This window comes from Lissotriton helveticus, chromosome 10 (genome assembly GCF_964261635.1).
Source record: "Lissotriton helveticus chromosome 10, aLisHel1.1, whole genome shotgun sequence".
Lineage (NCBI taxonomy): Eukaryota > Metazoa > Chordata > Amphibia > Caudata > Salamandridae > Lissotriton > Lissotriton helveticus.
Genome location: NC_136071.1, coordinates 1,013,321,246 through 1,013,347,229, shown reverse-complemented (window position 1 = coordinate 1,013,347,229; position 25,984 = coordinate 1,013,321,246). Strand labels below are relative to the sequence as shown.

Sequence of the window (25,984 nt, the reverse complement as noted above, 5' to 3'; positions counted from 1 at the left end):
AGAAGGTGGACGCTCCACCGCGCTTCGCCGCCGCACCTGAGATCGTTGCCGTCCCGAAGATCGTCGCATCGTGCCTGTGCGAGATGCTTCCTACCGAACCTGCGCACCGGAATGCATACAAGGTATCGCATCCCTCACCATACAGACCGGATTCATCGCAACACGCCCGCTGTGTCCAGCGGGGCTGTCGCATCGCCTCCCCAGGGTCTCAGGAGTGACGCATTGCTTGTTTTTCAACGCTGCAGCTTCCATTTGGAACTTTTGTCGCATCTACAGGTACTTTGGGCTAAACGTGATGAAACTGTGGATTATTTTGACGCAAACCCTAGAACTCTTTTAAAATCATATTCTTGAACTGTGTATGTTGGATTTTTATCATTTTGGTCTTGTATAGTTTAGATAAAGATACTTTATTTTTCTAAACTGGTGTGGAGTCCATTTGTGGTGTTTTCACTGTGTTACTATGAGTGTTGGTACAAATACTTAACACATTGCCTTTGATCAGCCTGTCTGCTGGTGCCAAGCTACCAAGGGGGTGAGCAGGGGTTATCCAAAGAGTGTATTCCCCTTACCCTGACTAGAAGCAAGGGTCCCTATTTGGACATTGGTACCTACCTCTGCCAACTAGAGGCCCCCGGTTCTACCACTTCCTCATCTCCACTTCTTCTATCTTGTAGCCCTCTGTGTGAAGTTATCACTCATGGTCAGCAAGAACATGCTAACTCAGGCTGTCAGCTCTGTTCTTCAGAGAGCCAGACATATGGTTGGAGATTAGCCAAAGTTCATGCTGATACACCCACAGCTACAGCTTCAGTGCTTCCCAACAGAGAAGGTGACAACCAACTCCTCCCTGCCTGTTGACATACTACACCACGGTTGTATTGTACATCAAGATCTTAATATATAGACTGACGAGAAGGGAAGGAAGGAAATCATTGAGTGCAAGCCCAATCACCCTCAGTTCAAGCAAGTTGATGTGTAATAACAGCTCCTCTGGATGCCAAGGGCCTCTGATCTCCAGCTCCTCCAGCTGTGCACCCCACCCGAGGGTAGATATATCCGTCACCCTCGTGGACAAGGCTGGTGGGGTGGCAGAAGAGTATCCCATTACTCCTCCTCCGACCAAGTCAGATCAGCTGCAGTGTCCCAGGGGATCACAATGTCTGCCAGATCTCCATCACACTGAAACTGCTGCTTGCCTTGGCACTACTGGAGTGCCCTCATGTGCCTGTGTGCATAAGTGACCAGGACAATGCAAAAGACAGCAGACCAAGTACATGAAGAACTGTCTGGACTAGATTCCAAGCCCCCTCTCAAAAGATCGGAATCAGATCATGAATGTCTTGGATTTTCTGGAGAGATGGGAAGCCTTGAACCAATGTCGGTCTAGTACTGCCCCTATGAACAAGAGGCACTGAGAGTGCTCTAGGTGAGACTTGGGCACGTTGATGGAAATGCTCATGACCAATAGTAGAGATGCTGTGGTATGCAGGTGATGAATACCCTCTGGGGTCAACTGGATTCCAGATGTCTAGGTATGGGGATACAATTATCCCTGACCTCCTGAGATGAACTGCGACCACCGTGAAGACTGCAGGTGTCGATGTCAGCCCAGTAGGGAGAACCACAAACTGGTAGTGAATGGAACCTACAATAAAGCACAGGTACCTCCTATGTGACTGCAGGATTGGTCTGTGAAAATACATGTCCTGAAAGTCAAGGGACACCATCCAGTCTCCTGTTTCCAGCTCCAGCAGGACCTAAGCCATGGACACCATCTTGACCTTTCCTTTCAAAGGTAGAAGTTCCAGATTCTGAGGTCTAGAATGGGATGAAAAACACTATCCTTCTTGGGAAACCAGTACAGAGAGTAGTATTGTAAGAACTTGGTTTATTAGTTCAGAGGAGTGGAAGCCTCACTCAAATAATAAACATAATCCTTGTCCGGGTGAACCACAAAATTCACTAAAGAAACCTGTGCTCAACCTTCTAGTAGCTTGGCACAAAAGCAGTCAGGCTTAACTTAGAGGCAATGTGTAAAGTATTTAAGCAGCACTCAAACAGTAATAGGTTGAAAGCACAACATAAGATAAATCCAATCATTAGAACCGAAGTTAAGAATGTTTACATTTCAGGTGAAATAGCACCAAAAAGCACAAAGTGTCACTCGCAGTTATCTGGTTACGATGGATTGGGGCTCCAACCATGTAGGGTAACAAAGGGCAGTCAGGGCTAGATGTGAGCTACAGTGGTCAAATGCAGAGCAGGCAGCCGTTAGAAGTAAGGAAGGCGGTGGCCATAGCCCTGAGGCTACACTTTGAAGTTCAGGAAGGCTGAGTACGACACATCAGAGAATCCATCCTAGGAGAGGAACAACCTTCCCCAAACACAAGGCCTTTAGTCCCTATGTCAGGAAGGAATCCAAAAAACAGCACAGGAGAGCTGTTCATTGTTGTGAGACCCTAGACGCAGGCAGAAAGTCACATTTGATTTAGGCAGACAAAAGGTCAACTTTCTAAAAGTGGCATTTTCAGAATAGTATCTTAAAATCCGAATTTATCATTAGAGAGGATTTTAAATTACAATTTGAATGAGTGGTAAAAGCATTTTACCATTGGTTCCAAAACTGAAGTCATCACTTATTAAGTGTGATAAGGTAAGCCAATGTTAGTCTATGGTAGAGATAATCTCACAACAGTGAAAAACACCTTTAGGTTTTTTTCAGTATCAGGTCTTATAAAACTTAAGTATGTGTTCTACTTTTAAAATACCATGCACCCTACCCTATGAACCTTTAGAGCAGGGGGTTTCAAACTGGGGTAGGCCTGACTAGGGAGGGCCTCAAGGGATCCCAAGGGATCCGAAGGGGACACTAAGCTCTGGCCAAAAGAAGTATTATTCTGCTAGCAGTGCTTTGTTTAGAGTGGAACAAATGGGCCATCACTAACATCTTTTGTCAAGTATAACCTAGCTGAGAGTATGTGTAAAAAGGGAAGAGACTCCAAATATTCTTCAAAACCCCACCCCCATGCCCCATTTCTAATAATCACACTGTGGATACTTTTACACGTAAGTAAGGCCTGCCTGAACAGAATGGCATGTTTGGCAATCATGTATTTGATTGCATTTTTGAAAGGGTAACATAACTTGACTACCATGTGTAAATAAGTATAGACATATTTATACATTGCCAATTTAATAACATAATTGTGAAACATTCTGAGGGCAGGGCCCCAATGATTTAGCTTTTTTCCCTGGGGCTCACAGCATGAAAAAATGTGAAGACCACTGCTTTAGGGCTTACATTAGGGGTGCATTATAAGCATTACAAAGCATGGTTTAGGCCTGGTAAAGGGTTTATTTTGCAAAAAAACTACGGCCCTGAGATTAAGAGTCTCATGCTCTACCAACTGAGCTAGCTTAGCATAAGACTCTTAATCTCAGGGTCGTGGGTTCGAGCCCCACGTTGGGTGCCTGTATCCAGGATGTTATGATTTATGTATAAATTCATGTATAGACTTACAGAAGAAAAACACAAGCGATGCATTGTCATGGTCTCTGTTCCATTTCATTTGTTTATATTACACAATAAGAACAATTGTTGAAAAGTATTAATATTTGTTTGAAGCTTCATTTTGAATTATCATTGATTCAAATTGTTGATTCATATCGCTGATCATGTAAAATTTGAATCAGGTTTTGGAACCTACATTGGGAGTGCACGCAGTTTTGAAGTGAGTGCTTGCTTGATCTTTTTGCATTTATCCACATGTGGAACAGGCAGCCCACAAATACTGCGTAGCACATGAAAACATGTTTTCAGATCAGATAAATAGTTCAAACACATTTCTCACTCATTGGTTTAAACTACGTATTCGCAGGTGTGCACCGCATACACTTAAATCCTTTAGAAAGGGTTTATTTTGCCAGGTCAAAAAGGAAACTAAAACTGCACTAGAGGTTGCAGTGGCAGGCCTGAGACATGCTTTACATTTCTGCTTTAGTGGGTGGCACAATGAGTGCTGCAGCCCAATAGTAGTATTTAATTTGCAGGCCCTGGGTACATGTAGTACAATTTACTAGGGACTATCAGATGTACTTCAATTTTACCCTGTTTAAAAGGGTGAGCACAAGCACTTTACCGCAGGTTAGCAGGAGTAAAGGTCACAGTCCTAAAAGCCAACAAAACGGGTTTAGCAAAGGCAGGCAAACCCCTGGGAGTCCTGAAGAAAGAGCCTAGTCCAACAAGCACCACGGCCCAATTTCCTACTCAGGCAACGTCTATAATGCTCTTTTTTGCAGCAGGCTGCCACCTCCTACTGCAGTATGTGGAGATAGTCTTCTGACTGAATGGACCAATGGGGTGAGATGTGGGGAATAGTGTGCTGGACGAATAGGGCATTACTCCGTCTAAAATTTAAAATACCCATTGATCTGATGTTACTTCTTCCTAGGCTTACAGAAAGGAGAAAATCTGTCATCAAACAGGATGTACATGCACCTTCAGGTGTGAGCTAAAGAGGCTACATGAGGTGGTGTGGAAGATGAGGAGGAGAGCTGTCGAGACTGCCGGCCTCCTCCCTTGCCTCTACCCCTGTACTGCCTGACTAGGGGCTTCTGTTGCAGCTTAAATGATCTGATGCTGCCAGATTTGGAAGCCCTTTGAAAGATGCAACATTTCCTGAATTGTCTGTAATCTTTCAATGATGATTGAAGACCTATAGATCTTAATCAGACATGTCTGTGTAGGGAGACAGAGAAGGCCACAACCTTTTCCACTGAATCCACCGGATCCAAACCCACCATTATGATGTATTTTGATGCATCCTGGCCATCATGGACAACCTCACGTAAGTGGTCTTATAGTTGACCCTGCAGTTTGGACACTTCCCACTTCTTGGATTCTGTCAGGTGGGCGGGTTGGAAGGGATCCCGGGTTCTGCATACCACATGAAGAGGCCTGCACTACAAGACTTTCCAGAGATGGATGAATAGACTAAACAGTGGAGCCCTGGTGTCAATCTGTATCATCTTGGTGCAGATTTCAGTTTGTCCCATACGTCCTTCATAGGCTCCATCATTGAAAGGTAGATGCGAATTCGCTAACATAGAGGTGGCTTGCAGGACTTCTGTAAAAATGTTCACTTTCAGTTCCACTAATAGAGCAGGTAACGTTTAAGCACTAAGTGGAACAATTCCATTTCCACCGGGGCTGAGCCTGGAGGAGGGTCTATGTCATATCTGGAGAGATGTCCGTCCCACTGGCATTTCACATAGCCAGATTATCAGCTGCCTCCATAGAGTGCGGTGGGAACAGATATGCCAGGTCATTGCTGCCATCTGCGTCTTGTTGCCCCTTCGGCATCTGTGTAGGGTCAGAATCTGATCCGAAGACATCATGCATCTTTTGCTATTAGGAATGGTGCAAGCTGTCTTAACCTACCCTGCTTTCTTCCTCCTCTACAAGCCCCTGACCCTCTCTTCTAGAGAGATGAGTCTTTTTTTTTATTTTTAAATTTTTATTATAAAAGGAAGAAAACAACAACATACAAGGCAAGTTACAATGCGCATGGACATGTGTTCACAGAGGAGGACACCTGAGTACAGTGTTATACAGTAGAGCAATAGTACAAGGAGTGGGGGGGGGGCAGTGGGGAAACAAATCAGAGATAACATAAAATACCTAAGACATAGAATGCCGGATCAGGGGGAGAGGGGGACATCTGGGCTCTCCACGAATGGAGGTGTACATGTATTTCCACGGTATGCGTTCCAAATTGCCTTCCATTTCCTAGGTCTGCCCCGCGCCACATACACAATCTTTTCCCTGAAAATACACCAATCCATATTCTCCGTCCATACCGATACCGTGGGCGCCCGCCGGGAGCCCCACAACTGTGCAATGTCTCTCTTAGCGATCATATTCCCAAGGGTCGCCCACCGCGTCTGTGCAGAGAGATGAGTCTTGACTAGCACGGTCAGAGCATCAAGAGGTGGAGAATGAGTTGACTGGTGTGGTGGTGGAAGTGGTGGTGCCGGAATTGGCACCTGTATCGTACATCTGATGAGGATCTTGCAGGTGGTACTACTCTGGCTGGCACCAGACTTGTTCCCTAGCGGAATGAGGGTGCATGGTGCCAGAGAGGGCACTCACATGCAGCATCCCAAACAGAGCCCCACATGATCCCATAGGGTCCAAAGCTCAGGGTAGTCCAGCGGTGTCAGCAGCGGCGGGGCTGGGAAAGGCTCTGGATGAGAAATCTGCATTGATGGCAGAAGAGGCTCCTGGGGTGGAGTAATTTCCACTAATTCCGTCTCCGAAGAGGAACCTTGGGGTATGTTGCAGTGAAGCACCTCTTATTTTTGTTTCATGCTGAGGTGATTACATTGCTTTCCTTTCTACTTTTATCTTCTTTTCCCCTCTCTGGAAGGCTTGGAGGAAGAATAAGAGTGGGAGAGAGATCTGGATCTTGATCGGAAATGACACTGGGCTACAGGGCTTCACCCTGCTAGAAAAAAACTAATTTAATGGTGACATAGAATACATTTGAACTAATTGGGGGAGGGAGGGGTGATGCAATAATACAGTGGCAATATGGTGCTTACTATACCTACAAGTACAGTGAACGCATAACATAATTATAGGTTTTGATGTATGTGCAATTCGTAACATAGGGCTGTCATTGGAATGAGGGTCAGAGAAAAGGGCAAAAGAAAATGTGATGGTGTGGATAAGTTATCAGTGCTAGTACAAAAGCATAGAACGATATTTCTTAAGAACAGGCTCGAAAAGTGGAAAGAAAGGGTTCATCTTGTAATTTTGTGGGTACGGTGTTCTAAAGGAAAGGAGCTACACATTTAAATGGCAAAACATAAATGGAACACAAGTGGGTCAGGAAGGAAAAGATGGTTGAGGCTAGGAACATATAATGTTTGAGCAGAGACACATTTAGGAAGACGTAAGAAAGTGAGTTGCCATGGACTGCCAAATAAAGAATGTAGTGACTGTTTTCTGTCTGAAAGACAACCAACCTAATGACAATCAGAGGAAACAGTTGCATCAGAGGTGAGTTTACAGTAGTGGGGGTGGAAAGCCTCACCATTTGGTTTCACTACACATGTACATTGTGGAAGACCACCAGGATAATTTTGCAATAGTCAAGATTATTAATGTGAAGGTGTTGTTCAGAGAACTGGTGGTGTGACAGAGCAAATGAAAGCTGATCTTACATTTCATCAATAGTTTGTGGCTGTGGTGGTAACTAGAGTGGATTTGAAAACCTACATTTCTCATAAAGCCAGAGGTTGAAAGTGGAGTTGAAGTCAGGGTCGACAAAGATGAGGGATTGGAAATAGATCATCTCTATTTTACAGGAGTATACAAACTAAATGTGCCAGGTGGCTGTGAGACAACTCACATTTCTGACTTGAAGGGGGAGTTCAAAAAGAGAAGATCTGTGTGTCATTAATGAAGAGGTGCTAGTGTATGCCAAAGGAAGGATGATGCCACTAAAGAAAATAACGCAAACATAGATGAAGGAGCGAGCCTGGGTTTTGGAGAATGCCTCTGATGAGCCTATCTGCTAGACGACTGAGAAGGAGAAGTCAGAGAGGTAGTAGAAAACCATTTGAGTAGGTAAGGAAATTAAGCTGTTTTGGTGATTCTGAAGGACTGAACATGTGATCAGAGTGGTAGGGTTATTGACCATACTACATGCTTTGTACGCGTACAGTGCTCTACTGCTTTTTGGCAATGTTTACACTACAGATAATCCATATATATACAGAGACATGCACACATGGGAGCAACAGTGGGGCATGCTGCAGAGGTTGTTGGATGATACGTGAGGTGGAAATCTGCATTTGGACAGGAGGGCCAGCGTAAGAGGGGTGGGGAGGAAGGGATGTCAATGGGTGATTGTAAGGATAGATGGAAGAGTGTGGGTCAGTGTTTGGGATGTGCGGATACTTTGAAGAGTTTGCAGTCATTGGTGTACTTTATCACCTTGCATAGATTTATGATTTATTGGTTGTGGGGCCCTGCTGGGCCCAAAGGTTTAATTCAAGCCAATGAAAGCAAGAAGGGTGGAGAAACAGTCAAAACAATGAACTGGTGACAGTCCGTGGCATACACCTCACACACTTTCCAATTGCACAGTGGTTGCAGTGAGACAGAAACCACCAAAAACCTAAGGCCATCTACCCCCTGTCAGGCGAGAACAGGGGTGCCCTTTCCTGCTACAAGTAAGGAGCCACAGTGAACATACATCACTCACTCAGACTTATGAACTGTTAGAAATCATAAAGGTTTCCAAAAGTACTCAAAGAAACCTGTGGCTGTCGCAGCATCCCAGGAGTACCCTGGCAGCTTTCCAGGAATGCTCCAGAAAAACCTCTGTAAATCCTTATTTACTAATATGAGAAATCATTTCCTTAGTATACCACAGTGCATACAAAATTGCCTTGCATGACTACAATTGCACTTGGCAACATTTATCCTCCTAGGGAAGGTATTTCTTTGTATGGAAAACCCCATTTTCCCCACTCCACATAGGCAAAACAAACACCCCACAGCTCCCGCAGCACATGGAGCCAGACGTTATTACATGAAGGGGGGGCCTTCAGCTTGTCTACAGTAAATGTGTGTCCCTCTGAAGCAGCTGCAGTGAAAGGCATGCTCTGAGCTGAAACCGTGCAGACCCAGGACTGCAGAGAAATATAGAAAGCAGTACTTTGTGTCTCTTTCAGACATAGTCTACAAGGCCCACTTTGAGAGTAGGTGGTGGCCCAGGGTAGAGAGTCTTTCACAGACCACTGTTCATCTGAGAAGGAAAGAGGTATTCCTAGACTGACCAGGTCCATAACTAGGGCTGCCACTTTTCTCAGAGGTAAATACCAGCCAAAGGGTTCTTGGTTGATAATTCAACAAAGGTCCAAACACGCTTCTTAAGTAGAACTTTATTTGAAATTGTCTTTTTTCATTTTTTAACATGGCCTCTATCGTTTTGTTTACTTTAATTATCAGTCAGGGGACATTAGGGCAGCTGCAGAACACACTTTAAAGAATTTTCCCGCAGGGCATTAAAATATAGGTCATGCCGGTATAAAACCGGCCAGGTGGCACCCCTAGTCGTAACATAGAACCCTAGAACCACTGCAACGCAAGGTGGTCTCCTAACCTTCAGGAGCTCCCCAATTCTTCAGGTGGCCCCAGTTCCGCTCCAAGGCCAGTGAATATCTGTGATGTATGGGAGACTCAGGTGCCCCTCTTCCCGTTAGCAGGGAAGCCCCATCATTTGACGTTGCACCACTAACATCCCCTTGTCAGTTTGGGTGTGTTTCTTTCTAGTTGCCACCAGGAGTTGGATCACCTCCTGCCATTAACAGTAGTAAATCAGTACAAAAACATTTATATTTGGTGTTGTGCACAAACGTTTAGAGCATTTCCCCTCTTAAACACCAACTCCCTGCCTGAAGAAGTAGATTTATTGCCACGAAAATGTTAGTGTTAGCAAATCTCTTTAGAAGTGCATGCATATCTCCCAACTGGCGTTTGTCGCCCTTCTTGGACTGGTCTTCACCCTCAAAACAATTAATTTGAATGATTGTACTGCTGAATATCAACACCAACAATATGAAGGTAGAAGAATATCAAGAACAGAATATTGAGGGATAAAATATTGAAAGGTAAGTGCATATATATAGAAGCATAGAATTACTACTGCCCCACAAATTGACAGGGCGAATTTAAAGCTTACGCAGGCGATAGAGGGACTATGGAAAGTACAGAAAGGCTGTGTTTTAAAAGCAATCAGCCCCCCTGGAACTTTATAAGGTTCAAGCACGCTCGGCCTTCATGTATGTTGCTGAACTTTGGGGACACAGTAAATCCACCAAATTGACGCTCACTGAACATAAACTTCTTAGAAGTATTACTGCCCTCCCAACAAATACCCCACTGATCCCACTTAGGGTGGACCTGGGCATCCTGCTGGTAGCAGACTTGATCTCGTGCCGCCCCCTGCTATACCGGCGTCGGCTGTCGAGTACAGCTGAGTTGGGCCACTACCGGCAGGAAATCAAAGCTATATTGGTGTTATATGGGGCCGTGGGTAGTATTCCTTGGTTGTCTTTTGTGAAGGATTCGCTTCGTGCCATCGGTAGGGAGGATCTCTGGGATTTTCCGGAGGAGTCGTGTTCAGCCACTTCCAAAAAAATGTTATCCACACAAATTAAGCATCACAATTTGGACAGCCTGATTCGAGCAACCAGGGGTTCGAGTTTGACTCATAGGTTCTTGAATTTTAAAACTCATTATCTATTTGAACAGGTGTTAGACTCTATAAACCTTTTGTTCATGAGGAGGTTATTCCTTCAATTTAGATACGGGTCCCTGCCACTATTTGCAACAACTAATAAGTGGTCAGAGGAGGCCCGCTACCTTTGCCCCGGATGTCGAGTGGCAGAAGAAACAGAAATTCATGTATTTTTTTCTGCCCAGCATATAAGCAGTCTAGATCCAAATGGTTAATACAATTGTGTAGGAACTTGGGCATTAGGGATTATCATGTCTTCTTTAGAATTCTAAAATCTGATATGGACCCGATGTATGTGGTTGCAATTTCTAAATTTCTACAGGCAATGTGGCTGAAAAGAAGGCACCTTATGGAAATTGATATCTAGTGAGCTCTGTATTATTTATTTTTGAACACGTGGAGCGTTTCTTAACCATTTTTTTACAATGTTAATAATGTTTTTAATATTTATATCTTAATTTATACTTTTAAAATTGGATATAATTCTAAAACTGTCTTACCATTTGAAATCCACTGGTAGTCTGTGTGCCAAACTATGGTTCATGCTGTAATTGGTTTTTAGATCTTAGTTTTTATGGAAATGTCTAGTTGATTTTTTATTAACTTCTGTGCTTTTATGACTGTAATAGTCGCAATAAAGTTATCATGAATGAAAAAAAAATGACTACTGCTAAGTAGACATCTACGTACCTTTAAGATATATGTGCTATAGGTATATGTATGTGGAGTTAGGTAAAGAAAATCTGGACTTACTTAGCGGCTATTTTATTTATGATATTCTGTCCTTGATATTGTGGTTTTGATATTCGGGGTGCACACCACTTGGATAATATCAACCATCCTGAAAACGTTCTTCAGTTCCGTTGATTTAAAACACCCTCCAAAATATCTCAAACTCATCAGTTTTGGAGGCTAAAAATGTTGAGGTAAAACCACCTCTTGTGAATTACATATGTATTTAGTTAAAAAATGGTATCTGCACGAGTAAGCTAAATGTACGCATACAATAGCTTTCTAATGCAGCCAATGGAATAAAAGGAGGTCCACTTAACTCCAAGTTATTGTCACAGAGTAAAGAGCCGATGAATGATTGATGGAGATTGAGGGAGTTGGACAAGCTAGGTTTCTCACTCTACAAAAATGCGAACAGAACTGAAATGATGGGCGTGGGAATTGCGAGTGAATGTACAGAGCGATTCACTAGTCTTCTACACAATGCTCCTACAATGCAACTCTTCCTCTAAATGTATGGCTTTAAGAAACGAGTTCTGTCCAGCAAGAGAATGAATCACAGTCTTATCCCCACAAGTGCAGCAATGTGTGAACCCCTTAGGCCCACTGAGGACAAGAAGGGATCTTTGTCGCATTCCGTAGCATTCCACACAGCTCTCTGTTGTGAATTCCTCCACGAGTAACACAGCGAATGCATCTGTGGAATGTAACTTAAACAGCAGCAGCATTATCGCCAAGACAGATTAAAAATTGTGAAATACATTTAGTATCTTGGACATACTTTATTGCAGGATCATTTCTAACAATGAATTTCACAGCCATGCCACGTACAATGCGTGGAGTGTTAAATAATATGGGGTATATTTACAAGCCCCTTGCGCCGCTGGTGCATCACTTTTAATATGAAAAAAAGTGACGCACTGGCAGCGCACGGGGCTTGTAAATAAGCCCTAAGGGCCTGCCGAAACGTTTGCGCTGCCAGAGCGTCACTTTTTGGACATTCAGGTGACAGAATGTGCCAGTGGCATATTTATAAGGCCACATAAAGCCACGTTATGTGGCTTTTCATGAGCTTATAAATATGTGCCCCTTTCAAGCAGGAAACTGGGTGTTGCTGAGGGCATTACCAGCAAGAGCCATGGCTTTTTGACACTGCCCCAGATTTACAAGAAATCGTAAGTCTGAGGCAGCGCCAAAATCTTACACCTCCCCAGGGGAGGCGTAAGGGAGGCACACGAGGAGAAATGTCTTTATTTCTCCTCGTTTTATAGAAAGAGGAAAAAGAAGTCTCTTGTGATTGTTTTTGTGCAGGAAGGTTTACCTTCCTGCACAAAAATAATCATCCCCGCAACGCAGACACCCTTGCACCATGGTGTATAGGTGCCTGCATTGGCGCACTGTAGCCCTTTGTGGCCCAGCGCAGGGGAAAAGGACGGGAATGCACTGTATCCAATAGATACGGCGCATTCCTGCCCTTTTCTCTTGCTGTAGGGCAGCACAGCAGCAAGGTCTGCTGCACTGCCCTACGGCAAAAAGCCCATAAATGAGGCCCCATAATGGGGTTGTTATGCATAAGGAGTTATCAGGAAAGTTGTACTATGATGCGAATTAATTACAAATTGCTAAAGTGATTTTAGAATAAAGCATTTGAAGTACTAACACAGTTGTGGGTAAATAAGTGTTTCTTTTGACAAATAAAGTGATGGGTTTCATGTTAGGCTTTCCTTCTTTTGGGATTTCTATACCATAAACATTTTAATATACAATAACCACACTGACTGTTTATAAAAACAATTATAAGACAACAGGTCAAACATTTACTAATGTTTTTAACGTCCGCTTGCATCATACAAGGCAACACAAAAGATAGCGCCAATACGTGCCATTGTAAAGGCATGCATGCGCAGAGCTACATAGCGATGCATAATAAAAAAACTAAATTGAACATCAGGAAGGAGTGTGCAAGAGTCTGACACTAGAAGAACTGAAATATATCGGTGCACAATAAACTAAGGGTGCGTCGAGGGTAATATGGAAAAAATGTAAACACATAAAAAAGGAAAAAAATGCCTTTCTTGAGCACACTCATCAATGGGAAAAATTGCAGTAATAAATTTGTCACTGACGAATTTGTTTTTATTGACAATGTCAATCCCACACAGAGCTGAAGGCAGGAGATGTGGATTTTTAATGTATAGAAAACTCATCTTCATGATCTTATACATAAACTAAATATGGTGCAGTTGCATCCTTGTTGGTCAAAAGAGCCGCTCTACACTGAAACTACCTTGCACCCGTGAGACAGAGGTGACTCTTTTGCACAGAGTGCTACTACCTGCACCATCTCAGATTTGACACACGTAAAATTGTGTGTGTGTGTGTTTGTGTGGGCTTGCAATGGCCAACGCCAACACATCCCTCTGTATATCACGTGTGCAATGCATTGAGGCAGGAAGCTTCACACGCCTGCCTTCCGCAGGAAAAAGTCACAGCACTTGTTAGTGTACATCATCAGATTCTCTCAAAAAGTCCATTTATGAATTCATTAATTGTACAATTCCAATTTTGCTACATCAAATTTCAGGTTGGCAAAATATATGTATAGATATGTTTGATTTTCCATTAGCTTTAATGTGTTTGAAAATATATATATACAAGATTTAAAGTACTGAACAGGAGCCTCACTCGCCTAGAGGAGGGGCTCCCTTAGTTGCGCCATGTGACCCAACATTACTCTGGGGGCTGGATTGAGGAAGGGTACAGCCTAGTTACGTTGTGGTTTCTGAAGTGTCCAAGGAGAAACGAAACCGAACCTTATCCGCTAGGTATTTAAGGCTGTCCCTCGAGAGGGGAAGTCCTCTTTGTCTCCCTGGACCCCAGCCGCAGAGCCACGGAAAACCACCCACCCACCCGGCATAGAAGTCAAGGGTGGATCGCTGACAGTTAAGAACGAAGGGGCATGCTCAACAAAGGAGGTTGAGTGACTGTATGGACCCCAGGACGGGGTAGGATTGAAGTGTGCAGTGGATTGGCGGTAAAAAAGGTGGACCGGCCTGCCGGTGGTCCTCAACTCTACTGCCCTAGCACGTCACTTAAGGACTATATGTATATATATATTTGATTTTCCATTAGCGTTAATGTGTTTGAAAATATATATATACAAGATTTAAAGTACTAAGTCCAACTATTTTGTTTTAGCTGGCACATCCATTTTTGTTTTCTGACTCTACTTGTATGTACAGTGTCATGTCTTCACTGGAGGTATGCCTGTCTTCGTGATCTTCACCCATACTTGTGAATTAGGCAGCACATTCTGTGAGTGACGTCAAAATGATGGAAATCCCATTGTCATTGTAGTGAATGATGAAAAGCTTGCTTTCTGGGAAGACTCGTTCCAACAGTACTATTCAAAATCATATTACTTCTTACCCAGCGTAAACAAATTTAATGCATGCTAAGCTTCGCATATACCAAAATGGAGCGAAAATGTGAGTAATTCAAGAATGCATTTGCCCCTAGGAGTGTCGTAGTGGAGGGTGTCTGCCTCAGTCACAACAGTTTTGTTATCCTCAGATGTAACAATGTTATTGTGAATCAGCACTGCCACTATCACCCACTGCCAAATCTGCAATAGTGTTAACATAACCCACTTGTCCATTCCACACATTTAAAATAATTTGGTTTAAAATTACTGTGTACTAAACAGGTGCATATCCATCGTCTACCCAATCACTCTTCTAACACAGGAAAGTGGTGAATACCGCGTCCACCATTGATATCAATACACACTTAATACGGCAGCCAGTACATCCACCACTTTTCGGTGGTGGTCCCTCATTCTAAATAAGGCTCTATGTTGTGAACGTTTGGTTTAGATAGGTACAATATGATGTTTTTGTAAAACAAAAAAAAAGGATTATAACACAATTGCAAATGATGTGGAGCCACCATGGTTTACATGGCAATCCTTGACAGAAAGTCCAAGGTTGGCGATAGCACTGGATAAGATGCCCTACATTGGGTCGGTGCTCCAACCCTACTTCCATCGGCATCGGATCCACCACGGGAAAACTTTCAGAAGCTGTACTGTCTAGTATTTAATTTGCCACTCTCCATAAATGAGGCGAGGACACCAAGAGGAGACTTTCTCTTTTACTGGGCAAGTGACCCGTAACCACCTACCTCTGAGGTCCCTCATCAGCTATGACACGTTAAATATGTGTATTATACTGTGTAATTAAAGGCATTTCACAGAGGTATTTTGCAAATGTGAAGAAGTGTGCAATCCAGTCTACATACCTCTGCACCTTTTTCTCCTTGCTCTCCTTTGACAGCATCACCCTTTTGAGATACAATAAAAATTACGGTTAAACAATATATAACTACCACAAGCATATAACAGGTAGCAAAGGTTCAGTGTTGTTCGTCTGTTTGCTTTTATGTTTTTTGTAAAGCATTAAAAAATTGTTAAAAGACAACTTGAAAGTAGAAGACATTCTGTAAACACACACATAGAATAAAGGGGACACTTATGTCATTTTTATAGAAACTCAAATATAAGGGTTGTACATTGGAAAATATTTTTTTCTACAAGGGTTTCTTCTTACATAGGATCCTAGAGCCAATTAAGCACATCCTATTTATACCAGGTTAGTTTTCATCCCATGTTCTCCTTGCAAAATATATTTATGTGTACAAGTACGTTTGTGACTTTTATAGTACGAATTTAGGGGCTCATTAGGATGGCGGGCAGACCTGAGTCCGCCCGCCATCCCTGTGGTGTTTGGACCGGCCACCAGACATGCGGCGGTCCCGCACCATGAATAAGGATGTGACCGCCACCATGGCGGTCGCATTCTGCACTTTAACATTGCGGCTGGTGCTGCTGACAGAAGCACCCGATGTGATGTTAAAAGCGCATATCTAGCATTTCACTGCACCACATGGCACGAACCACACAGTGCCTGCCACTTGGTGCAGTGAAATGTAGGGGGTACCATATGTACCCCCCCCAAGTGCACCCCACCTCCCCAGACACAAGGGCAGCCATCAACGGGCCACTATAACCCGATCCCCGCCAGCCTTTCCATGCGGCATCGCCACCATGGAAAGGCCTTTCATTTCCCATATCCTAATATGGCGGGCGGTGCCTGCTAGGCACCGCCACCATATTAGTGGCCCTGCCCCACCCTCCAGGCAATCGTTACGAGTGCCACCGGCGGAAAAGTGTCAAACGGACTTTGCGTCCCCCGCAATACCCACCACCATCCTAATATCGTGGTGGGTAAATCTCATTGTGATGGCGGAACAATCGCCACTGCCGGGGCTGCGGTGGCGATCATTCCGCCATTGTAATGAGCCCCTTAGTCCAAAAGCAACCAAAAGATTTACAAGGAGCAAAGTACAAGTAGGAAGAACTGCAGGCAGACTGGTACAGTTGAGGGGCAGCGGAGACATGAGTAACTTAAAGTATGGGACGTGATGGACGCGGTGCTGGCAACAGGTCATTGAGTAAGCAATTGATCTTCATTGCTGAGAGCCAACCTTGAACTTTGCTGTGGCTGTCTGTCACAGGCTATGAGCACATATTATTTGTGTATGGGATTTATCTTGAGGCACACCTTTGCCAACCATGCTTACGTTTAGATGGTCAATGTCATGCCCAGCAGAGACTTTCAGCTGTCATTCACATACCGATTGATAGTGACACTCTTATCAGCCAGCAACATTCCCAGAAGCCCCATTTTGAGGGTGAAGATCATTGGTGAGAGGAAGAGCATAGGGGAACACCGGAGAACTTGCAAATGGGTTCACCCCTACAGTAAGTAATCCAAATGAATTTGGATCTACTCATTAAGTAGGACAAAACAATTGCAGGACAGCACTGAAACCCAGTCTAATTGCAAGTGTTTTGAGTAGGACTTTATGTTTGATGGAGTAGATGATGACAATACCATATGATACAGGACTTACCACTGTCAGTTATCTGAAGTGCATCAATTACTTGAACAGATTCTAATTCCATGCTGCATTGCGGCCTGAAGGCAGTATAGTAGTCAAATATGAAGGTGTGGGATTTGATTTTGTCATGCGATTGGTTAGCAACATATTTGTTATGATGCTTGTCAAGAATGGTAAGTGAGGGGAGGAGCTTAGCGCGCACCCAAGATGGTCGCGTGAGCTTAGGGCTCCCGGACCTTCGCCACCTCCACCGACTATCCTGAACCCTATCCTGACTTGGACGACGGGTTATTACTGGCACGGCCCTGCTGATCGTTTATCCGTTTTTCGGACTTCGATTTGGACATCGGGAGCCGAAGATATGGACTTTTGAACCTTTCCGGCCTGCTCCATGGTACTGCCCACGGGCTCGGTTTCTCTGCCAGCCGGACAGTAATTGAACAACAACGGATCATGCGAGCCTCCTTTGCCTGGTTGTCTACTTTCGGTTTCGTTTCTCGCGCTTAGACCTACTTGACTTTGTCTCGATCGCCCTGGCTTGCTGCTTTCAACCTAACCACGATTCACCAACTGGCGACTCGGCCTCCTGCTATTTATCACCTGGTGATTGGGTCTCATCTACATTTCTACATTGTTGCCGGCGCATCGAGTTTAGCCATTTTTACTTGGTCTCAGACTACCCTTCGGGGCGCACGAACTAAGATGGCCACCAAGCCAGAGGTGGAGAAACGCAAGACCAGACCGGCAACGCGAGGGGGCTCCGTGCAATCAAATGTCATGGACAGATACACCCTTCCCAAGGGCTCTCCGGGCGGATCGACTAAATCCCCGGCCACGGTGGGAGAAGAATCCCCGATGGATGAAGAACTGTCGTTGAGGGACGTCATGGACGCCATTGCCGGGATGAAGGCCACGCTGGGTCAACAGTATGAGGCCCTGGCCCACAAGTTGGATACGGTCGCTATCGATGTTACCTTGATCAGGGCTGACCTTGCGAAAACCAATGAAAAGGTCAAATCCCTCGATCTACAGACATCTAGTCTTGTTACTGACGTCTCCGACTTACAGGCAGAGGTCGGTAACTTGCGAGCCGCCCGTGACTTTCTCACTCGACGCCTGGACGATTTTGAGGGCCGTGCAAGACGAAACAACGTCCGTCTGGTTGGTGTCCCAGAAACTTCGGAAGCATCCTCGGTGGACCTGCTGGTGGAAGATCTGGTCCTGAATCATCTAGCCCCCAAGGGCCTCAGCAAGTTTTTTGCTGTTGAACGTGCACACAGGATCCCGGGTGGCCCGCCTAAGCAGGGAGCCACTCCGCGTCCCATCATTGCTTGGATCTTTAACTTTCGGGACAGGGATGCGATCCTGCAAGCGTCACGCCTATCTGGTCCAACGGCTTATGAGAACACTGCAGTCAGCTTTTACCCAGACTTTACCCAGCAGGTTCAGAAACAGCGACTTGGATTCCAGGGGGTGAAAAAGAGACTGAGGGCGAGAGACATGAAATACGCCATGCTTTGGTTACGTGTGGTGTACAATGACCGAACATTTTTCTTTGATCATCCAGGGGCGGCAAGTGATTGGCTGGACACGCTGCCTCCGGGGCCCGATCGTTCTGAACACTCTAGACACTCCGGTGGTGCGGAGGGAGGCCCGGTGGAGCAGGAATAGGGGGCGGAATCAGCTCCCGGTCCATCGTATTGACTTTCGGCTGTGGTTTGGTGCTATGCCACTATTGCTTGCTACTATGATGTCTTATTGGGGTGTGGGCGGGGGGGTGGGTGAGTCTTCCTCCTCAGGGGTACTTTTCGTAGAATAGTTGTATGTTGGGGCGACAGGCACACTGCAAGTTGGGGTGGCTTTTGAGCCTTACGCAGGGGTGCGGGGTGGGGGTATGATGTACGGGGTTGTTTGGGGGGTTGGGGGGTTACAGTTCCTGTTTCATTGTTTTCTTCAAGGCATATTATTGATGATCTCCTTTTGTACAGTGTCGCATCCGGTGAGGGGTGGGGATGGGGTTGATCTCTGGGATGGAGGGTCGGGGACTTAAGGTACTGTGTTGGAACGTTAATGGGTTGGGGGATAGGATCAAGCGGGGCGTAGTGTTGCAGCTGTTGAGACGGTTGTCCCCTGATGTGGTTTTGCTTCAGGAGACGCATTTGCGTGGCAATACGTGCCATGCAATGAATAGGCGTGGCTATCGTCTCGTCGCACACTCAGGTTTCACTTCTGGCTCCAGGGGGGTGGGCATTCTGGTTCGGAACTCCCTCCCTCTTGCCGTTGACAAAATCATCCTTGATGACAGGGGACGGTACGCTGCCATAGTGGGGCGCTGGGAGGGACGGGTTGTTACCCTGCTCTCCGTCTACGTGCCCCCGGGTCTCCAAACTACCACTTATGCGGATCTGGGAAGAGTGATCTTGGGAGTCCCCGAGGGTCTGCTTGTAGCGGGTGGGGATTTCAACTCTGTAGTGTCGGGATGTGTGATCACTACCCTCCCCGAGAAATCGCGAAGTCGCAGTCCTGGTTGGGGGACTTCCTGGAGGCTCTAGGGCTCACCGACTGCTGGCGCCTGCTTCATCCTGGGCAACTGCAATATACTTTCCACTCTGGTGCCCACGGCAGTCTTTCGAGACTTGATTATGTGCTGATGCCCTCCTCCCAGGCCTCCTCCATAAGGGAGGTGAAACATCTAGCTAGGGGTATCTCGGATCATTCCCCACTGTGGTTGGTAGTCGACGCTCACTTGGGGTCGGAGGGTAGAGTGGCCCCGATAAACCCCTGGTATCTTCGCGATCCCAAGGTTAGGGCGGAACTAATTAAAACGATTGACCAATACTTTGCTGGAAATGTGGGTTCCGTGTCCTCCTCTGTCACGTTGTGGGAAGCGTACAACACTGTGATTCGGGGCCAGGCCCTCTCCTTGATTGGCAATGTCAAGAGACGTAGGCGGGAGGAGGTTGTCCGTGTTGAAAATGACATCACTGTTCTTGAGGGGGAGTTGGAATCCGAGGTCACCCCAGAGAGGCTGCACCTTTTGGGTCTAAAACAACTCGAGTATAGGGCGTTGGTGACTGATGTGGCAAAGGAGATGAGCAGGGAACAGCAGGGACGTCTGTATGATGTTGGGGATAAGGCGGGGAAATTGCTTGCTTGGCTGGATAAGAGGGAACGTGCGAGTCGAGTGGTCCCTGTGATTGTGGATGTGAATGACGTGAGTATCACCGACCCTGCTGATATTGTTGAATGTTTCGCCGACTATTTCCGGGAAGTGTACTCCCCCGTCTCTGATAGACCTGAACAGGACTCCCACTTGCTCCTGCGCGACATTACGCTGCCACGTTTGTCCGACCCTGAAAGGGATCTTCTAGAAGCTCCGCCTACAGTTCATGAGGTTGCGACTGCCATCCGCTCGGTTCGCTCGGGGAAGGCCAAATGTATAGATGTATGACAAAAAGTTGTTTATAAGTGTTTTTTGTAAATATTTGTCTCCCAATGTAATGTAATTGTCCACCTTTTTTTCAAATGCACACTTAATAATACTGTTCGAGAAAACAAATGAAGGTTAAAATTTTTGCATACAAATAAATAGCAATCTTTAAAGCTATATTTCATGTTTTAATTCATGAGATTGTTCTACGGATTTAAGAGGAACTAGTCCCAGCATTGGCAACTGTTTTTGTTCCTTCGTTGTTAACTGTCAGCGCTCCACCCTTGACTTCTATGCCGGGTGGGTGGGTGGTTTTCCGTGGCTCTGCGGCTGGGGTCCAGGGAGACAAAGAGGACTTCCCCTCTCGAGGGACAGCCCTAATGGGCTCCCTGTAGAGCTTTACAAGCTCCGTCCGGATGTGTTAGCACCGTATCTGCGGTCGATGTTCTTGGAATCGCTGGAGGCAGGCTCCCTCCCTCCTGACCAAAGATTGGCTTCCATAGTGGTGATCCACAAGGATGGCAAGCCACGTGACCGCTGTGCCTCCTTTAGGCCTATATCATTGATTAACGCCGAACCGAAGATTCTGGCCAAAGTGCTTGCCAACCGCTTGGTCACTGTCATAGGCGATCTGGTTCACCCGGACCAATCCGGTTTCATACCCCATCGTAACATGGCACTCAATCTCCGGCGCCTGCATGGAGTCCTCGCGCGAGCGGAGACTCTGCGTGAACCGGTCATCTTGGCGTCTTTGGACGCCACCATGGCGTTTGATACGCTGGAGTGGCCATATCTTTCGGCGGTTCTCTCTAAATTTGGCTTTGGCCCCACCTTCATTGACTGGGTGAAACGCCTCTACACCGACCTCTTAGCTCAAGTGGTGGTCAACGGTCGTGTCTCGGCCTCCTTTGCTCTCGGTAGGGGAACGCGCCAGGGCTATCCTTTGTCCCCCCTTTTGTTTGCCCTTGCTTTGGAGCCACTGGCGGCATGGCTGAGATGGGAACCGTCCTTGAAGGGCATTAGATGGACTCCGGAGTTTGAAGACCGAATATCCTTCTATGCAGACGATATACTCCTATATCTTACGTCGCCTCGGAAATCGTTGATTGTCCTTTTTGACGTTTTGACTTCTTTCCGTAGAAACTCCGGTCTGGTCATCAACTGGTCGAAGTCTTGCATCTATGTCCTTTCCGACGAGGCACCTCTCCTGCCTCGTGGATGTCCTATCTCGGTGGTGCGGGAGGGATTCAAGTACTAGGGGATTTTTATCACCTTGGACCCTGCGCTTCGTTATGAACGCAATTTGTTGACCCCTCTCCAGCGCCTCCGTGCCGATGTGACTGCGTGGAGCAGGCTCCCTCTCTCTCCTCTGGGACGGGCAGCGTTGTTTAAGATGATGTCGCTCCCTCGGTTCCTTTATGCGCTGCAAAATACACTTGATATTGTGCCTGCCCGCTACTACCGGGAGATTGATAGTCTACAGAGACAATTGGTATGGGGGGCCGTCCTCGTATTGCTCTTGCGAAGCTGACGCTCCCGTGGTACGACGGGGGTATCGCGCTCCCGGACTTCCGCCGCTATTATTGGGCCTCTCAGCTGGGGGCCATCAACCACTGCACATACGGTCCTTTGCCGAGCCCGGCGTTTGAGATGGATAGATGGCTGCTGCCTGGTGGAGACTACAACAGGGCTCTGTATGCGAAATCTGTTGGCAGATCTCTCACGGGCCCCACTAGAACGGCAGTGCAGGTGTGGTATCGCGCTACAGCGGCCCTGGGATGGGCTGACAAGCCGACCCGTGCTACCCTGCTTTATGCGTCGGAAAAACTTGGCTTCCTCTGGAAGTCGAAAGGATTCGATAAGTGGGATGTGATCGGTATCAGCAGGGTGAATGATGTGTGGATCAAGGGTAGAGTCAAGACGTTTGAGGAGCTGAAGTTGAGTATGATTTGAATGATAGAGAATCCTTTCGATATATGCAAATCCGACACGCGGTTTTGTCTGTATTTCCCCTGGGCTCGGATATTCCGGAGGCATCCCCGCTCGAAGATCGGGTACTAGACGGGCATATCCCTGATAGCACGATCTCACTCATCTATAAAAAGTTGATCAATGCCAGAACCGACCTACTGAGTACCCTTCGAGAGGCGTGGACTGGTGACGGTCTGGAGCTCGATGACGAGGACTGGCAGGCTGCGATCTCTTCCCCGAAGGAATTGGCTATCCCGGCGCGCCTCCGGTTTGTCCAGCTCAAAATTCTTCATAGGGTCTACGTGACTGGTCCCCGTTTGGTGCGAATGGGATTCTCTGTGGATGGACTGTGCAAGCGTGGTTGTGGTCTGGTGGGTACGTTTCTCCATATCATTTGGGAATGTCCTGCTGTGATGCGCTATTGGACTCGCGTGCATGAAGTTATGAGTGAGGTCATGGGTGTGCAATCAATGCCTGAGGCGAGGCGGTGTCTGTTGAATGTCTGGGAGCCGAATGATTATGACCTGGCGCAGCTTCGATGGGTGACCTTGGGTAATATGATCGCTAAGAGGGACATTGCTCAGTTGTGGGGTGCCCAGAGGCCACCGACAGTTCTGGTGTGGCAACAAAACATGGACTGGTGCATGTTTAGGGAAAAGACAGTATATGTTTCCCGTGGCACGCCCCGCAAATGGGGGAAGATCTGGAATCAATGGAACGCATACCGTGGTGACATCTGTACTCCCCCCCATTCAGCATTGGATACTGACCTGTCATCCTCCCAACCTGATGTTTCCTCCACGGGAATCTAGATATCTTGCTTCTTCCTGGTCTCCTCCCCCCTCCCCAATCTCATCACATACTTCTGGCATCTGATTTGAATGTGTATCCCCCCCCAGCGCCGCAATGACACAACTGTGATGTACTGCCTTGTTTTCTGTTTTCTTTTCTATGTTTTTTTTTATTCACATTTAATAAAAAGATAAAAAAAAAAAAAAGAATGGTAAGTGAGGGACTGGATGATAGTAAGCAAGGCCTTAAGGATTCAGGTTTTGCTTTTTTGCTAGGTGCAGGATCTGTTAAGATTTAAGAGAGTCTATGAATATGTTTTGGATGAAGAATGCATTGATGATACTGAGTAGTGGTGTGCAAGCCCATCAGTATAAACAAGAGGAACATCTTGTCTTTAGAATAGGTGGCCCTAAAAGAGCAGAGGAGTCGTATTAGGTCATTGAAGGCGAGGGTATTGAAGGCTGTCAACTTGGGAATGCTGTCCTGAGGAATCAAGATGTTTTTCTCTGGAGCTAACCTGCCTTGTGCCTTCACATTTTATGTTTCTTGTTCTTGTAAAACTGTTGACTTCTGTTTACTTTGCACTTTTTTTCGGAGTGTTGACGTGTAGAGACAGTCACAAAGTGATTGATACAGACAAAATATACGCTGATTTTCTTGAAGGCATTACTGGTGATTTTTGCTTAGTAGGAAGCCTTTTCCTCTAGGATGGTGTTTATGTAGGTTGTGCAGAGATTGCTCAGAGTCATTAGGTCGCCTTCCTGGTGTGATTATCACTGTTTATTCTCTTGTCGTCAAATGGTGTATTTGTTGTCAATGAGCTCCTCATAAAGAATTAAGAGGCAATCCTGAACCCTGGGAGATTGGATTAGTGAATACAAATGAAAACAATGGTTCCCTGTGGGGAATGCTTCAAGCCTAAACATCCCAAACAAAAAAATTCAAATTCGGAATCAATCTGTATGAATTAAAGAGATAATTTAATTCAATGTAACAGCTCTACATTTGATTTAATTATAATTAACTGCATTTGTATGTTTTGAACTTATCTTGTGTCTTGTATATATTTGTATAGCAGAACCCTTCTGGTCCCTGAAGGACTCTGTAGGAACGATGTAAGCGTTGAACGGTGTCTAGATGTGGTTAAATAATGTTGGCGACATATTGCGAATTAATTAACGGTTGCACTTTGAAGAATAAATATGTGCTCCACATAGCTCCATATGTGGCATAGTCATTTCTATGCTACCAGGTTGAGGAGGACGCTATGTCCATCATCAATTGTGGTTGTTCCAGTGGTATGGTAATGTGATCTTTGTTTCTCAGTGAGGCTCCACTTTGTTTCTTTGTGAGGCTCCACTTGTTTGTAGTGTTTCCCTGCCACAAGCAGGGTTTAGGCATAGTGATTTTTCTATATCTACTGTTATCCACTGACCTACACCTTTCCAAATATTTTCATTGTAATTAATTTCCTGGGCTTTTAATGTTTGCATTTAAATTCACTCTGTTTTTGCAGTATTTAAATTGTTATTGGTAGACTCCTTCTATGCATACCCTTAGCTCCTATATTTAGAAAGCTGGTGCATGCACTGTCCACACAGCAGTGCAGTTTGTAGCGTGGCAGCACTAGCGCAGGTTTTTTTTACTCTCCACTGTAAGTCATGATTTGCCCATTTTTGTAACTTTCAAGGTTATGCAGTTGAGTCTTCTATTTTTCTTCTACAGAACTCAGTAGCCCACAGCACAGATCCTCAGATGGTGCTTTTTCTAAACTGAGGGTGTCTTCCCAGGCGATAAGAATCTTTAAGGCTTTTTATCAGCGCTTCCTTCTCATTGTCTCTGATGATAAGTCATCACTGTCTATATTCGATATGTTTTATTAAGAAAATATCATAGATGGTTCTTGGTATCTCTGATTAGTGATGCCTTAATAGGTTTTTACTTCAATTTGAGTTTAAGCAGGAAACACGTTTTCTTTCCGGACATGACATTAAGACCTCTGTTTTGTCTTCCTTAAGTAAGTATTGAAGATCCCAGTTTTTGACTGGCTTTACCCAGTGTTAGTGAGTTCTTTTATTTGGCACACCCATGGATACATCTGTAGTATTCTTTGGGTTATCAGACTTGGCACTTACTCTCAAGCTTTTGTTCTACGCACACACATGTCCCAATTTGTTCAGGTGTCATTTGACCAAATGAGTTTGTATCCTTTGCATATTCAGCAATACATCTTGATTTATTCTCTACATCTTGGCTATATCCCCTAACTGGTATGCTTTTTAGGTCTTGCCTGGCAAAAGCAGCGCATGCGCTGCTCTCACCATGGAGAGGACCTTTTGGAATAAATTCTACCCGTGGGCTTACGTGCACGCGTCTGCATGGACAAAGATGGCTGCTCTCGCCATCTATCCAAAGCAGACAGCATGCGCGTGTCCGTCGGGACTGTGGACAGTCCCACGCCATTTTGTTGTCATAGCTCGGGTCTTCCCGTCGAACACGCGAGTGCGCATGGTGGCGTGCTTTTAATTAGCGTGTTCTTAAGGCGATCGCTTTCACTTTTGCGTGTCCACGCTTAATATGAACTTGTAGTTCAAGTCAGACTATAGGAATAGGACCACAGTAGCACTGTCTATTCGTTTGCATGCTGCGTGATGACATCATGCGCAGTAAGCTGGCGAATGTTTACAGCTGAGGGGAGCAGAGAGTGCAGCGAGCGGAGCATCGAGGGCGCTGACTCAGGCTGGCGGCGGGGAAGCAATGTCTGCTGCGATGAGCAGGTAGG

The 25,984-nt window shown here is 45.7% G+C and overlaps 1 protein-coding gene across 1 annotated transcript in view; it reads right to left on the bottom strand.

Annotated features, from left to right (window-relative positions):
- The window catches only part of COL28A1 (collagen type XXVIII alpha 1 chain), a 621,255-nt gene that overhangs the window by 386,648 nt on the left and 208,623 nt on the right, over window positions 1–25,984 (bottom strand). The window contains exon 7 of the mRNA XM_078663712.1: window positions 15,348–15,389. Within this exon, the coding sequence (XP_078519838.1) occupies window positions 15,348–15,389 (42 nt within the window). The remainder of the gene's footprint in view (window positions 1–15,347; window positions 15,390–25,984) is intronic.